The sequence below is a fragment of the Hoplias malabaricus genome, chromosome 3, assembly GCF_029633855.1.
Source record: "Hoplias malabaricus isolate fHopMal1 chromosome 3, fHopMal1.hap1, whole genome shotgun sequence".
Taxonomy (NCBI): Eukaryota; Metazoa; Chordata; class Actinopteri; order Characiformes; family Erythrinidae; genus Hoplias; species Hoplias malabaricus.
The window spans coordinates 26383549-26399684 of record NC_089802.1 but is presented as its reverse complement, the minus strand read 5'-3'; the positions used below and the strand labels follow the sequence as shown (position 1 = coordinate 26399684).

The following is a 16136-nucleotide window of genomic DNA, read 5'->3' as shown; positions in this document are numbered from 1 at the left end:
GAGGCTTTGTCCCTGTCCTCCAGAGTAATGTCTCTTTAATGAATAACAGCTTTGTGAGCGTTTACATGCTCCTCTCCGAACAGAGTGGCCTTATAACATGCGGACCCTCCGCCGCCGAACCAGGCCCCGGACCGCTCCGCTCCGCTCTGATCCACTCCAGGGAAGAAAACAAGGAACAAGGCAAAGCTGCTTCTCCTTCAGGACAAAAGCCCCGCTAACTGTCCACTTCTGGACTTCAAAGACTTCAGAAGCATCTGAACATAAACATCATGTGATGTCATTAGGGATGAATAAATACCTTTTTTTTTTCCAATTGAGTACGAGTAAATGTATGTGCATTTTTGTACTTGCTGTTACTGAGAGTTAAACATCAGGAGCATTGTGTAATAGTGCCATTATTAATTATAAAATTTCTGTTGAATTAAAGATTTTATTGTTCATTTTTCTAATTGTCCTTTTATTTAGCATTTTCCCACATTACACCAACAATTTCCCTCTGGGATCAATAAAGTATCTATCTATAAATTAGAAACAAGCTCTGGATATGCACTTGTTAAGTGTTGTGCATCTTTGAGAAGAGAGGTTCCGTTATTCTGTGTTTATCCCGTGTTTATTTAAGAGCATCCTGATCTATGGTGTCGGATCCAATTCAAAATTCACGGGCGGAGAAAATAATTACGTTTGAGGAAAAACCACGTCAGGCTACGAGCAGTGCTCTCGCAAACGGGAAACACTTCCCAGGAGGAGAATACACTGTGAGTGAAGAAAAACCCTCCTTTTTCGAGGACAGTCAAAACAGCACGGAGTACTCTCTGCTCTCAGGTTCTTTCTGCTCTCGGGTTCCCCCTGCTCTCGGGTTCTCACTGCTCTCGGGTTCTCACTGCTCTCGGGTTCAAACTGCTCTCGGGTTCAAACTGCTCTCGGGTTCAAACTGCTCTCGGGTTCAAACTGCTCTCGGGTTCAAACTGCTCTCGGGTTCTCACTGCTCTCGGGTTCCCCCTGCTCTCGGGTTCCCCCTGCTCTCGGGTTCTCACTGCTTTCGGGTTCTCTCCGCTCTCTGGTTCTCTCTGCTCTCTGGTTCTCTCCACTCTCTGTTCCCCCTTCCTCCTATCGGGCCAACACCAGTATTGTGGTCATGCATCTGCAGATGACATAATAGTGGCTCGGACATCAAAGAGAAATCATGGAAGGAAAATAGTTCAGAAGGGTCTAATGCAGATAAAAACACACACACAGCACACAGGGTTTAAACTACAGCAGCACTGCTGTGTCTGATCCACTGACTGATTTACTAGTTTCATTTGTTTCAGTACACGTACAAAAATACAAACCTGACTGACGATCCTGGTCCTGTCTTGAGTTCTACAAATAGAGATTCTGTACTAAAGCCTATTCAAAACAAGGATACGCCCCCCTCCCAGCATCCCACACCCTACACGGGGCACCCTCTCTGTGGAGAATAATTGGACGACTTGGTGGGTGGGGTGAAAAACGTTGCCCAAGACGTGAGAACGTGTTCCTTACCAGTCCGTCGCAGTTGCTGATTGCGACAGACGCGTGAGGCATGTCCATCACGTCTCCTGTGAACACGCAGTCGCCGCGGATAGGGGCCCTGGCCCTCTCCTGAAAGTCCTCCTGCCACTCCACATGTGCCCCAGGGGCCACCAACCGGTGGTTGGCCTTAAGCCTCAGGTGCAGCTCCTTCCCAAACACAGTGACGTTAAAGAACACCTGCTGGCTGTCTCTCTCTTGCTGTCTCTCTCTCTCTCGGACGCTGCGAGCGAAGCGTTTACTCCTCCCCGGGGCACATGACGAGGAAGATGAAGGTGAAGAGAGCAGGTGAGACACAAACCGTCCTCGAGAGTCGGTACTGAACGGAACGATCAGGCCATACTCACTCAACTTCCCCGAGAGCTCAGCTACAGGAGAGAGAGAGAGAGAGAGAGAGAGAGAGAGAGAGAGAGAGAGAAATTAGACACATAAACTGTTAAGTCTGATCCTCAGCAATGTCACAGCCATCGGTAAGCAAAATTCCAAGAAAGTATAACAGTCACCTCTCTCTCCCCTTTCTCTCTCTCTCTCACTCTATCCCTCCCTTTCTGTCTCTCTTTCGCCTTCTCTCTTCTTATCCAAACACATCTAACTCAGACACATGTCTGATCTAAACACACACGCCTGACCAAGCACATATCTGATCTAAACACTTACCTGACCCAGTCACATGTCTGATCCACACAACACATCTGATCTAAACAAACAAGTCTGATCTAAACACACACATCTGAACTCAGAACCCGTCAGGTCTGTCCCCCTGGAGGTCTGCATGGTGTTGACGTCTCCAGTGTGGACTTAAGAAGGACCCCAGGGCAGAGGGCTCCTTTCAGGACTGGGCCATTTTGAACTGAAGCAGTTTTAAACATTGCTGCCCCAGTGAGTGCGAGATGCTCTGTGGAGCATGAGCTTTAGGAATGACAGAGCAGTTTGATTCCTCACCTTCTGTGAGCTGCATTTCAAAGAAAACACTGTAAACAATGATAAGCGGCACGTGCTGTAAACACTGTTTGCATTTTGTTGGGGTGAAAATGACTGACTGCTCCTTTAAGACACTGACTGGATTTGTGTCCATGTTTAAAACGCTCAGGTTCCCTCAGAATTCTCCCTTTCCACACGTCACATCCTGACTGAACCCCTGAGCCTCACTGAGGCATCATGAACACACACACACAGAGAGAGAGAGAGAGAGAGAGAGAGAGGGGGGGGGGGGGAGAGCGAGGGAGAGACAGACAGAGAGAGAGGGGGGGGGGAGGGAGAGACAGACAGAGAGAGAGGGGGGGGAGAGGGAGAGACAGACAGAGAGATAGAGAGAGAGAGAGAGAGAGAGAGAGACAGAGAGAACGAGAGAAAGAGAAAGAGAGAGAGAGAGAGGAGAAAGAGAGAGAGAGAGAGAGAGTGTTTGTTTGTGTGTGTGTGTGTGTGTGTGTGTGTGTGTAGTGTATGCAGAATATCAGCTGTGGTTAAATATTCCCAGACACAAAAGCAGCTTCACATCATGTAAATAGAAGTGCATTTTAAAGTTTAAATCAGCCATTTTTACCACCAAACAAACCAACAGGAATTCAGCCAGAGTCTTAAAGGGCCAGTCAAGCAGCACACAATATTTATTGAACTGATCATGATAAATTACCAACATTTTACCAAAAATACCATCGCTGTGGTAAAGTGCTGTTGCTGTGGTAAAGTACCATCACTTTACTAAAAGTACCATCAAGTATCGTCGCTGTGGTAAAGTACAGTTGAAGCGGTAAAGTACCGTCACTGTCGTAAAGTACTGTCGTTGTAGTAAAATACCGACATTTTACTAAAAGTACTATCATTGTGGTAAAGTACCATCGCCGTGGTAAAGTACCAATACATTACTAAAAGTACCATAGCTGTTTAAAGTACTGTCACTGTGGTAAAATACCATCGCAGTGGTAAAATACCAATACTTTACTAATAAATATACCATCTCTGTGGTTAAGTACAGTCGCTGTGGTAAAATTCTGATACTTTACTAAAAGTACTGTCACTGTGGTAAAGTACCATCGCAGTGGTAAATTACAGACACTTTACAAAAAGTACCATCTGGGTGGTAAAGTACAGTCGCTGTGGTAAAATACGGATACTTTACTAAAAGTACATTATGAGTAGTTTGTCTGCAGTTTGTCTAGTGTCAGTGGTTTGTCTAGGGTCAGTAGTTTGTCTGCAGTTCGTCTAGTGTATCAGTAGGTTTTCTAGTGTGTCAGTAGTTAGTCTACAGTGTGTCAGTAGTTTGTCTGCAGCGCTGTAGTTGAGAGCCGAGTGTGTGAAAGCTGAGTGCGGTGTGTGTTCTTACCGTGTGTGTGCTGTGTGTGTGTGTGCGGCAGCAGCAGAGCGCCGAGAGAGCAGCAGAGCAGGAATAAAGCCGAGTCCATGACCAGTCCGGTACCGTCCAGAAAAACTCAGAATTTCACCAACAACAACAACAACTCTCTCTCTCTCTCTCTCTCTCTCTCTCTCTCTCTCTAACACTCCGAGCCTCTGCACAACTCTCTCTCTCTAACACACACAAACAGAGAGAGCAGAGAGCGCACATACACGCACAGGGGACTTAGAAAGTTAGAACGGAATGAGAGAGTGAGAGAGAGAGAGAGAGAGAGAGTGTAAAGGATAATGAAAATGGAGAGAGGGAGAGAGAAAAGAGTTAAAAAGGGCATGCTATTTAGAGAAGAGAACAAGCACACGACACAGAGCGTGATAGGAGGCGCTGCTGAGTGAGAGCGGTGTGTTTTTAATCAATCGGAGCTGAAGGGGTTAAAGCGAGGAACGCGCGGCTCTGCTGCACATTAACGTGTGTGTGTGTGTTGTCAGTGCACACGTGTCCCTCAGCTAAGGGTTAAGTGTTAGCATTAGCATTAGTGTGTTTATAGTTGTGGTATCCCATTCACAATTGAAAATAAATAGAAACAAATATTTTATCGTTTTATTGCAACAAGTTACTTTATATGTTTTAGAATATTAGCGAGAGAAATAAAACAACTAGCAAAAATACGTCTTATGTTATGTTCTGTGCTGAGTTTATTTCTCCATTTAAACTCAGAGGTGGAAGATGAACTGTTAAACTGGTCAGCGCCCTCTGCTGGAGAACATGGAGAATATAAATTTCTCTCTCTCTCTCTCTCTCTCTGAAATTCTAAGTGACTTAACCGAAAGGCGTCCTCACGTCCATGACCTCGGCCAGAGAGCGCTGAGTCACGGAGAGGACAGAGGAGAAAAGTATAAACTGACCCGACCCTCGTCTAAACACAGTCAGACTTCAGCGCCTGATCATGTCGAGCTGGTTTATATTAGCTCAAGCTTTAAAGGAGACACGTTCCCCCTGGTCTCCACAGCAGAGCATAGTTCTGTTTCTTAATGAAACGTCTGTGTCCTGCTTTGGTCCAAACCCCACAAGCTCCACACCAGTGTTCTCCCCCTGTGTAAACAGCCCTGTTCAGAACGCCGCTTTCAGCACCTGTTCCTTTAAATCATAATGAGCCGCTTGCTGTTCACCCCGACCCTGAGTTCACAGCAGTGAGGAGCAGAAGCTCTGGTTTTTAGCCGTTTTCTCTCGGTTCTCTTTCTTCTCCATTTTTACTCAGTGCTCTTATTTCTCCACACTCATTGTGTCTGTTTTGTTGCGTTTAACCTTGTCTTTGCGCTCTCACATAAACACGGGTCCAGCGCTGTGATTGGACAGACTCAGAAACAGTGGAACTGTGTTCTCTGGAGCGATGGGGTTCCTCTGGGATGAGTTGGAGTGGTGAGTTTGATCCAGAACTAATCCCCAACACCAGCCCCTGACCCTCACTGATAATTCTGAGAAGGTGGAATGCCATCAGATCCTCACAGAAATGTCCCACCATATGTAGGACCAGTCGACCTGAGAATTTATTTCGGTTTTGACAGACAGCAGAGGGCGCTCCCGAGTGAGTCAAAAATGAATGTGTTTCTAAGGAGCATTTGAGGAATATCATTGTTAAGAAGTTACTGGATATTTCAATACTGAAAAATGCAGCCATTTCCTCAAACAGAGCACCACTGTCATATTCTGCAGCTTTTAAACTTCAGTTATACGATATATAATATATATATAATATATATAAATGTGCCTCATCTGTGATTATGGTGACCAGATCTGAGATGGTGAAAAAGAGGACATGTCTCGGGGGAGGGGGGGGGGGGGGGGTTCTAGCCCCTCGCAGCCGTTGTATGCTTAGCTGAACGAACCTATGTGTGCTTTAAGGTCCTTTACACCTTTATTTGCTACACAAAACATGGGTATTTCTTTTTTAATTCATCTGAGAACTTACATTTACGTTTCAGCATAGCTGCTCGAGATGAGGGTAGGTACATGAGCTTTGCCTGACGTAAACAAGGACTACTGACGTGCAGACTGACAGACTTACAGAGAAGGTTATCGACCAATAATGGTAGCTCTAAAGGCAGACCATGCAATCCGAAGATTTTAGGCCACTTCACCACTCCCCCTTCTCACTCAAGCGAACCAAATGGAGTACGGGAGGGCGGGACTAGTTTGTGAATGAAACGCTTCTCGAAATTCTGTGTAAGCTCTAGAAAAACAAAATCCCAGACGTGTGAAATTCCGCCCAGACATTTTTTTAAGTCTAAAAAAGAGGACATGTCTGAGTAAAAGAGGATGTCTGGTCACCCTATCTGTGATAACATCAGTGAGTAGCAGTAATGCTAGCGCCTCTTGGTCAAAACCTTATGGTAGAGAAACGGAAACATACCAGTACATTCTCTTCAGTTTTTAGTGAAATTCATCATTGTACATTTCCAAAGTTACAGGAAGATCCTGCACATGTGGTTAGACACTATTTTTAATTTGAGTTATTAGCCGTTTAGCGCTTCACTTGAGAGCGCCCTCTGGCGTTTAGCGGTCATTTTCTGATACAATGTGGGAGAAACATGAAGTGGACCAGGTATAAATCTGCTGTGGTTCCACTACAGCCAGAAAAAAAAGGAACAAATGTAATACCCCCTTCACACTTCTGGTCATGTGCTGGAACATATATCCGTGGCATGAGATATTGAAAACAGAAATGGGCTGAGGACAAAGAACTGAGGAACACCCCCATGGTGGTGGAGGTGTAGAATTATGTAGCAATAGAAGCAGCAGCCTTTGTGAGTCAGAACTAATAGATTTATCATCAGAGAAGATGGAGGTAAAAGCAGCTGTGGCCTTCACTGTGATTACTGTAGATGGATGAAGATGGACTCCTTCTCTCTCTCGCTCTCTCACCCTTTCTCTCACTCCCTCTCCAGTGAAATCACCCCAGTGTCCACCTCTTCTCTCTGTAAAAGGCAGAGTTAATCTCTTCCATTAGCCACAATCATGGGGACGCTTGCATTACTGTAGCTCCACTCTCCTGAAGAAGATTCCACTGAGCCCTGGGTCCAGCTCGGAGAAGAAATGCTGGACAGTGTCCTCCTGAACCTTCTGTTCTGGTGAAATATGGACGAGATTCTCCGTGTAATCAGCATCTGGGAAATTAACCCATGACTTCAGACCCCGATACACCCTTAAGCAAAGCATCTGTTAGTTTTTACTGTATAATACATCCCATTCTCTTCTTATTTATCTCTTAAAATCAGAAAACATGGGATAAAACGAGTCGCTCTGAATCTGTTCCGCTTCTGACGTCAAGTGCAGAGACTTGACAGAATGGCCCCGCCCCCTCGTCTGAGTCTGTTCAATCATAGCGCTGGACCCGTGTTTATGTGAGAGCACAAAGACAAGGTTGAACGCAGCTTATCTCCACTCAGCAACCTGAGAACACTTTCAACACATCCACTCCACTCTAAACTACACCACTGAGACAGAGAGAGAGAGGGGGGGGGGGAGTGAACTGTAGACTTTAAACATTGGATGGAGCTCTCTTACTAAAAGAACACAGCTCCGCTGCTTTGTGAGCTCGGACTCATTGTAAGTTTTCTTAAATGAATGAATGAATGAATAATTATTCAGTGGCGGCACAGTGGAGCAGCAGGTAGTGTCTCTGTTTCTGCTCCAGGGTCCTGGAGGTTGTGGGTTCGAGTCCGGCTCTGGGTGACTGTCTGTGAGGAGTGTGGTGTGTTCTCCCTGTGTCTGCGTGGGTTTCCTCTGGGTGACTGTCTGTGAGAAGTGTGGTGTGTTCTCCCAGTGTCTGCGTGGGTTTCCTCCGGGTGACTGTCTGTGAGGAGTGTGGTGTGTACTCCCTGTGTCTGCGTGGATTTCCTCCGGGTGACTGTCTGTGAGGAGTATGGTGTGTTCTCCCCATGTTTGCGTGGCACCACCTCCAGGGTGTGTTCCTGCCTTGTGCGCAGTGATTCTGGGTAGACTCCGGACCCACCGACGCCCTGAACTGTATAAGGGTTACAGACAATGAATAATTATTCAGTACCTGTTTTGAATATATTTAGTATCTGATATTAATCCTGTGTTCTCCCCGTGTCCGCGTGGGTTTCCTCCGGGTGCTCCGGTTTCCTCCCACAGTCCAAAAACACACGTTGCAGGTGGATTTGCGACTCAAAAGTGTCCGTAGGTGTGAGTGTGTGAGTGAATGTGTGTTTGTGTGTCTGTGTTGCCCTGTGAAGGACTGGCGCCCCCTCCAGGGTGTATTCCCGCCTTGCGCCCAATGATTCCAGGTAGGCTCTGGACCCACCGCGTCCCTGAATTGGATAAGCAGTTACAGATAATGAATGAATGAATGAATGATATTAATTCTTCAGTGTTTGTTTTGAATTATTTAATATTCATTATAAATTATTCAGTGTCTATTATAAAGCCACTGTGTATTTCTGAGAGTGAGGGAATACAGTGTTTAAAGGGTTAAAATCTGTAGTTTTGACAGGGCCCAGTGAGCCAGTGAACCCTGGTCAGCTCTTGGTGGAGCAGCGAATATTTGTCCATTGACTCCTCTGTGTGGGAGGAAAAGACAGTGCTGTGTTATAGTGGTACCTCCATCAGAGCAAGCCTTCATTTACAGAACCCAGAACGTTCTACAGCCTCCATCACATGATGTGGCTTTAAACCAGAGACCACCTCAGATCCTTGAGGGCCACAGCTCCAATCTTTTCCACTATTCCACACAACACTGGACAGATCAAACCCAAAGTAAATCTAGAACTGGATTTTTATTTTATTTTCCGCCTTAAACTGTGCAGTAGTTACATTCTGGTGCTTCCTTTCCACCTTCAATGGAGCAGCAGTTACATTCTGGTGCTTTCTTTCCACCTTAAATTGTGCAGCAGTTACATTCTGGTGCTTCCTTTCCACCTTAAATGGGGCAGCAGCTATATTATTGTCCCTTTAATTCCACTTCAGTGATAAAGCTGTTATAGTCTGGGCTTTCATTTGCTCCTTATATAATAAATCAGTTACATTCTGCGTCCTCCGTTCCACCTTAAATAATAAATACGTTCTGGTTCTTCTGTTCCAGCTTTAATGGTAAAACAGTTTCATTCTGGTTCCTCCGTTCCACATTAAATGATAATGCGTTATAGTACGGCATCTCAATTCCTGCTTAAATAATACAACATTTGTATTCCGCTTCCTCCATTCCACCTTAAAATATAAATCAGTTCTGGGTCTATGTGCTAGCCAGTCAGAACAGAGCTCATTTACATATATCGTTCTTAAAGTGACAGTAGTAGTGGCCTATTTGTTTCAATGCTGCAAGGAGTTCAGAATAGAAATATATACAAATATAATTGAAAATAAATGATGATTGTATTTGGGTCATAAACCAAAACAGATGCTGAAAGAGAACCTTAGGACGAGAAAAACAAACAAACAAACAAACAAATAAAAATAAAGGAAGCACAAGAAAAATGCAGGTATATTCCCTTTAAGTCTGTGTGTACAGGCTCTACAGTATAGACCATATGGACAAAATTACTCCTGTTTCGTATTCATTTTTCCATGCTGTACTCAGTGTGTGTGTGTGTGTGTGATGACAGACCCCAGCTGCATACCAGCCCCACCAACACACACACACCACCAAAAACACAAGCAATGACATCACAGAAAATGCCCCTCCTGGGGGTAAAATGAGTAATGCTGAATTTTCCGCAGTCAGCCGAACATCAGCCAAAACACATTAGAGATTACAGCCACAGTTTGGCGACCAGTCAAATTCCCCCAATTTTAACCCCAACCCCCTCAACACTTGCTTTAATCCAAAATCCTCCAGTGCTCCCTCAGCCCGGACACGTGTGGGGTCTCAATTACCTCCTTCAGGTTCACGCTGGGGGCGGCACAGTGGCTGTTTCCTGGAGGTTGTGGGTTCGATTCCCGCTCCGGGTGACTGTCTGTGAGGAGTTGGTGTGTTCTCCCCGTGTCCGTGTGGGTTTCCTCCCACGGTCCAAAAACACACATTGTTAGGTGGATTGGCGACTCAGTGTCCGTAGGTGTGAGTGAATGTGTGTGTGTGTCACCCTGTGAAGGACTGGCGCCCCCTCCAGGGTGTATTCCCGCCTTGCGCCCAATGATTCCAGGTAGGCTCTGGACCCACCGCGACCCTGAACTGGATAAGCGGTTACAGATAATGAAGAATGAATGAAAGACGCTGAATCTACGAGGCAAATGTATGTCGTTGTTGGACTTCCAGATGCTCCCACTAGGGGTCGTCACAGTGGTTTAACCAATGTACACAATGGACAAGGCACAGGTTATAAATTAAAATATATATAAGATATACACTGTATTCACATATGAAAAACACAGGAGTTCTGCAGACCGCAGAGTAAAGCTCCATATCACAGAAGAGTGTGGAGACTCTTCTGGAGAATCAGGCCCTAAATGTAACTAAAGTCCAGCAGCTTCTCTGATATCACTGCAGACTGGAGCAGAGCTGCTACAGAATGGCGCTAGTCACCTGGGAATGAAGTGCTGCTCTGTTTTATTTGTGTTCTGATGATGTATCGGGGTGTTGAAGGGTCGTGTCGTAGGGGGAGATTTAACCACTGCGCCCTGTAACTCAGCTCCAAGGGGCGAGAGGACACTAAGAAACAAGGGGGAGGGGGGAAATGAGAAATGGGATCAGGCTTCTGCCTTGTTCAATTTGTGGTGTCTTGGTGCCGTGAGAGGAATGTCACCTTTGCTTTTGTTAGTTTGCTACTCATTTATTTATCCACAGCTCTCCCACAGGCCCTGACCAGCGTGGTCATCTATCGCTGATAAACACAGACCAAACATTTATTTATTGGACACTTGTCTTCTTTTCCTCTGTAGTATGCTGAAAAAAACATTATTTTAAAACCCAAAGCACAAGTGGGCTGTCCTCCTGCACTCCAGAACCCACAGCAGTAACGATCCGCTCCAGAGACGAGTGGAATTTCATTCTTTCTTTGTGAAGTTCAGTGAAGAGGAAGAAACTACTGAGTGAGCGGAAAAGGATGATGTCGGTTGTGGAAATATTGTAGATTTCTCTATAACTCAAGTGAATACCTGCGCATGACACACACACACACACAGAGAGAGAGAGAGTCTTGTTTTCATGGTTTCAAGGGACATTAAGTAGAACTTTAATGGAGATTTAGTAACCCAGCTTAAGCCTGAGTAACATCTTCACATTAAAAGCTTATGATTTACATTATAGAGACATTGACCTCTTAAAGAAATGATGATACATATCTGATATATTTCACTCACACACACACACATGGAGAGTTTAGAAACCTTATTTAATTGAGAAGGCAAAAATCATCTCGCTGGAAAAGCACTGTGTGCTCCTTTAAAAGACAACACACAGCAGTGGTTTCTTCAGGAATAACGAGAAGTTACAATCATTAAAAAGAGCAAATAATGAATCAGGGTTAATAAACTTTAAAAGCTATAATAGGTTTTAAAAAAAAAGATAAAACTAGAATAAAAGCTGGAAACAACAGTTAAAAGATGTTCATGGCTGGAGAGACTTTTGAAACACTTTAAACACAAACATGATCCGCAAAATGGGGTGTTTACATAAAACATATAACACTACTTAACACTGCTCTTCTAGCAGCTAAACAGAGCCGTGGACGGGGACCGGCTCCGTTCTAAAGGAACACACGATAACAATAGTGTGAAGAAGTGAAAGAGGCTAACGCTAGGAGTGCGGCTCCCTGGCAACAACCACAACAACTTCTTAAAGGAACAGATGCCCAAAAATATAGTTTCCACACTTTATTCTAAAATGTGGCTGTTTAGCCGAGACATGTCCAGTGTCTGGCGTTCACTCATAGTTTTAGAACTGGAGCAGCTGCACATGATCCAAGCATGGGCTAGAGGTTTATTAAGACCCCAGGCAGTGGTCTGGAACAGTGTTCTATGGAGTGGTGGCGTTCCTCCTGAATTCAGTTCACTATAATAGTGCACTATATAATGAGGAATATAGGGAATAGTGAGTAGGGAGTCATTTCGGACACAGAGTCTTAAAAGACCTAATCAATTGGATCAGAGAACAGAGCGTACCATGCTAACCGCTGCCTATTAGCTTCTATTACTTAGCTCCATTAGCCTCATGGCTTCAGGCTAAAGCTAAAGAAGCTACGCTCAGACACAGGTATGTTTCTATCTGTGCTCTCGGCTCGGGGAGAGTGTGAGAGTCTGAACTGAGGGAATAACTCAGTCTTTCCGAGTTTAAACAGAGGTGAGACGTACACAAAGAAGAAAACTAAAAACCACCCCAAAAAAAAAAAGGGTTTAAACACAGAGGACAACAAACAGATTCCTTCTGGAAATTTCCTTTCCTCTCTTTTATCACTCTCTCCCTCCCTCTGTCTGTTCATTCACTTATTATCATGATCATATTCAGATCCAGTCTGTAAAATATCTATTTCTCTCTTGCTCTTATTTATGTTATCAATCCTTCTCTCTCTCAGATCAGTTCTCCTCTGAAGGGAAGGTTAGGGTTGTGTTGTTCTTGCCAGCGGAAGCGGAGGCGAGCGAGGGATGAGTCTTTCAGATTCTCAAATTCTGAGAAGCCCAGCTGGTTGAGGAGCTCATACACTCCGGCTCGAGCTGCCACCTAAGAGAGAGAGACACACACACACACACACACACAGAAGAGAGAGAGAGGGAGAGAGAAACACACATCAGAAAAAACAGCAGTGTTTCATTCACATCACGGGGCATTTTTATCCCATTTATTCAATCTGTGTTTTTTTTGTTTTTTTCTCGTCTGTTTCCCTGGAGTGTTTGGTCAAATTAGGAACGGACATTTCAGACTCCACTCGGACTCACACCTCAGAGACTCCAGACCCGACTCATGCCTCAGAGACTCCAGACTCCACTTAGACTCACGCCTCAGAGACTCCAGACTCCACTCAGAGTCACGCCTCAGAGTCCAGACCCGACTCATGCCTCAGAGAATCCAGGCTCCACTCAGAATCACACCTCAGAGACTACAGACTCCACTCAGACTCACCCCTCAGAGACTCCAGACTCCACTCAGAGTCACGCCTCAGACTCCCGACCCGACTCATGCCTCAGAGGCTCCAGGCTCCACTCAGAATCACACCTCAGAGACTACAGAACCGACTCAGACTCACGCCTCAGAGACTCCAGACCCGACTCAGACTCACCTCAGAGACTCTGACTTGTGCATTTTCAAGAATAGAGACTTGGAACTATCACAGACTGAATTATGAAAATTTCTGTGTAGTAGCTGTTAGAATGTGTTTAAGTCCAGTAGCATATATGTCATAAACACACACACCCTATACTCCAGTCCTCCACCTGTCAGGTCTGATCACAGATCTACTGCTTTAATAACAGCTTGACTCAGCACTCTCTTAAACACAGCTCTCAACACAAACAGAGAGAGAGAGAGAGAGCATTCATAAGGGAAGCTTGGTTTAATCATTGTAATTGTGTGTGTGTACGGAGGTATATAGGTGTGTGTGTGCGTGTATGGCGGTAGGTGTGTGTGTGTGTGTATGGGAGGTATATATGTGGGGTATATATATATGTGTGTGTGTGTGTGTGTGTGTGTGTGTGTGTGTATGGGGGGTATGTGTGTGTGTATGGGGGGTATATATGTGTGTGTGTGTGTATGGGGGTATATGTGTGTGTGTGTGTGTGTGTGTATGAGGGGTATATATATGTGTGTGTGTGTGTGTTATTCAGTGAAGTCTGTTTATCATCCTGAGCTCCACTTAGGAAAGAGTAATACTGACAAACAAACAGTAAATCTCTCTCTCTCTCTCTCACACACACACAGAAAATGGGCACAAATAGCACCACCCTTACAGTCCTAATAGAGTTTGAAAACAGGGATCCAAAGAGTGTTGAGCCAAATGTCGGACCTCAGCTCAGACCTGGACGGAGTGATGGTCATTAATGATTTCTAACAAAGAAAAGAAATAACCTTCACAGAGTGTCTTATTTCAGAGGGTGTATACAGACAACAGGAGCAGCTAATCCAGTTCATATGGTAACAGCTCCTCTCTCCACCGTTTACTCTGTGTGGTCACGGCACTAGAGACGGCGAGAGGGATGTGAGAACAAGGACAGTGTGGTCATTGTGCACCGTTTACACCTGCTGTTAACATGAATCCTGATCAGATCTGGATTTATTCTGACCACATTCTGTTCACACGCGTCATTAAAATGTGTCCCCAGTCGGACTAGACTAATCTGATTTTACTTCCCAGTTTAAAAATCACACCAACAACCTCGGTTTCCTTTCTGCGACTTACTGTGAAAATGCAGTATAAAATTGTAATGAGATAATAATCCACGACTACACTCTATAATAATTGTTATAGACGCATACATCCTGACTGAAGTATAGAACATAGTGTGCTTAAACTTGTGGCCTTAAAGCGCTTATTACACTGTGTCCTCAGGGCATGACCCAGGAGAGAGGGGAACAGAGAGGTTAGAAAAGGGAAGTAGGTCCGTAGATAGATTAGAGGAGTGAGAAGTCCAATCAACAATTTGAAGAACATCCTGAGTACAGCTTGAACTTGACCTAATCATCTGCAATCATTTTGCTGACAGAAGTGAAATAGAAGATAACAGATACAAGCCAGTTAAGGGAATGTCCAGAGGAATGTTTTGACACCACACAGAAGTTGAGACTGGGCAAAAAATGTTACTGCCACAGGATTCCTGTCGTTCCTTTGTGTACGACGAGGGATTGTCAGTCCGTGAAAAAGTCCAGCCACTGATCTCCAGAAAAACACAAACCCGCGCCATGCCTCTTCTCCACTGGTGTGGACACAGCAAACACTCTCTGTTTACACTCCAGGCTCCGACTCCGAGCACCTCCCAACATGGTGTGAGTGATCCGCTCCTAATCCGATGACACAGAGTCCTGGGGGGGGGGGTTTCGTGCAGAGAAATCTGAACACGAACCAATCACCGAAAACACACCTTATTAGGTGTAGGCTGCACTTTATCTCATCTATAAATCTCAATCTATTTAGCTCTTTATCCTTTAAGCACCATCCACCCTGATGTCAGTGCGCATGGAGAAAGAGGTGTAAACCTCAATAACGGACCCTGAGGAGAATGTCCTCAGCGTCCAGAGACTCCACTCTCGCTGTGAGGGGTCATCTCTGAGCTGAGGGGATTCAGGCAATAAAACCACACACACTCACTCACACTCACACACACTCACACACACAGCGTCAGCCTGGAGCTGCTAACACACACTCAGCACTGGCCTCGGGGCTCAGTTCAGGAAGGGAATGGTCCTTCATCATAGATATTTACCAGGGGGAATAATTTAGCTATGGTATCCCTGGTGGTTGCTAATGTGTTGCTATGGTATCCCTGGTGGTTGCTAAGTTCTTGACAAACCATTGCTATGGTAATCAAGAAGGTCACTACAGTGTTGCTACGGTAACCCAGTATGGTTGCTAATGTGTTGTTAGGCTGTTTCTATGGTATCCAAGGAGACTGCTACAGTGTTGCTATATAAAATTGTTAGGATGTAGCTATACCACTGCTATGGTGACACGGATGAGTGCCAGCTGCTAGGCCATTTGTTATGGGAGTTAAGGTTGTTGTTAAGATGTTGCCAGGTGGTTGCCATAATATCAAAAGTGGTTGCTAAAGTGATGGTTTACCAATGCTATAGTACCCCAGGTGGTTGCTATGATATGGCTAGGCTCTGGCTATGGTATCTAAGGTGGCTGTTATGGTATCCAAGGATTTCTAGCTTCTCTACTGCGAACACATACAGGTGAAAGATAGACTCAGGTGCTGTGCGGGGGTCTCTGGCCTGAGAGCCTCAGGTGTGTGGATGAGTGTGGACAGGTGAGCGCAGGTGAGCAGGACTGTAATTACACAGGTGTTACAGGTGATCACTGAGCTCAGGGGAGGAGCACACGCTGTCTCTCTCATCAGTGGTGGTGGTTATTATAATAATTATTATTATCAGTGGTAGTATAAATATTATTGTTATCACTGGAATGAGGAGTGAGAGTGAGTGTGTGTGTGTGTCTCTCAGCTGCTACGTCCAGGTGCTGAGGAATCTCTGCCAGCCCACCTCCAGGTGCGTGTGTGTGTGTGTGAGTGAGAGAGAGAAAAAGAGTCTAATGTGCTGCCTCCAGGTGCTGACAGACATTTCCCAGGGGTCTCT

At 45.2% G+C, this 16136-nt stretch overlaps 2 protein-coding genes across 5 annotated transcripts in view; both read right to left on the bottom strand.

Annotated features, from left to right (window-relative positions):
- Positions 1–4050, bottom strand: part of LOC136692863 (A disintegrin and metalloproteinase with thrombospondin motifs 14) — a 182266-nt gene extending 178216 nt beyond the window's left edge. For all 3 annotated transcript variants that reach the window (XM_066666578.1, XM_066666580.1, XM_066666579.1), the window contains exons 1-2: positions 3875–4050; positions 1525–1919 (exon numbers count right to left, since the gene is read on the bottom strand). In XM_066666578.1, coding sequence (XP_066522675.1) covers positions 1525–1919; positions 3875–3953 — 474 coding nt within the window. In that variant the 5' untranslated portion in view covers positions 3954–4050. The remainder of the gene's footprint in view (positions 1–1524; positions 1920–3874) is intronic.
- Positions 4051–11075: 7025 nt separating this feature from the next.
- pald1a (phosphatase domain containing paladin 1a) overlaps positions 11076–16136 on the bottom strand; it is a 32828-nt gene continuing 27767 nt past the window's right edge. For both annotated transcript variants that reach the window (XM_066666437.1, XM_066666438.1), the window contains exon 20: positions 11076–12572. In XM_066666437.1, coding sequence (XP_066522534.1) covers positions 12423–12572 — 150 coding nt within the window. In that variant the 3' untranslated portion in view covers positions 11076–12422. The remainder of the gene's footprint in view (positions 12573–16136) is intronic.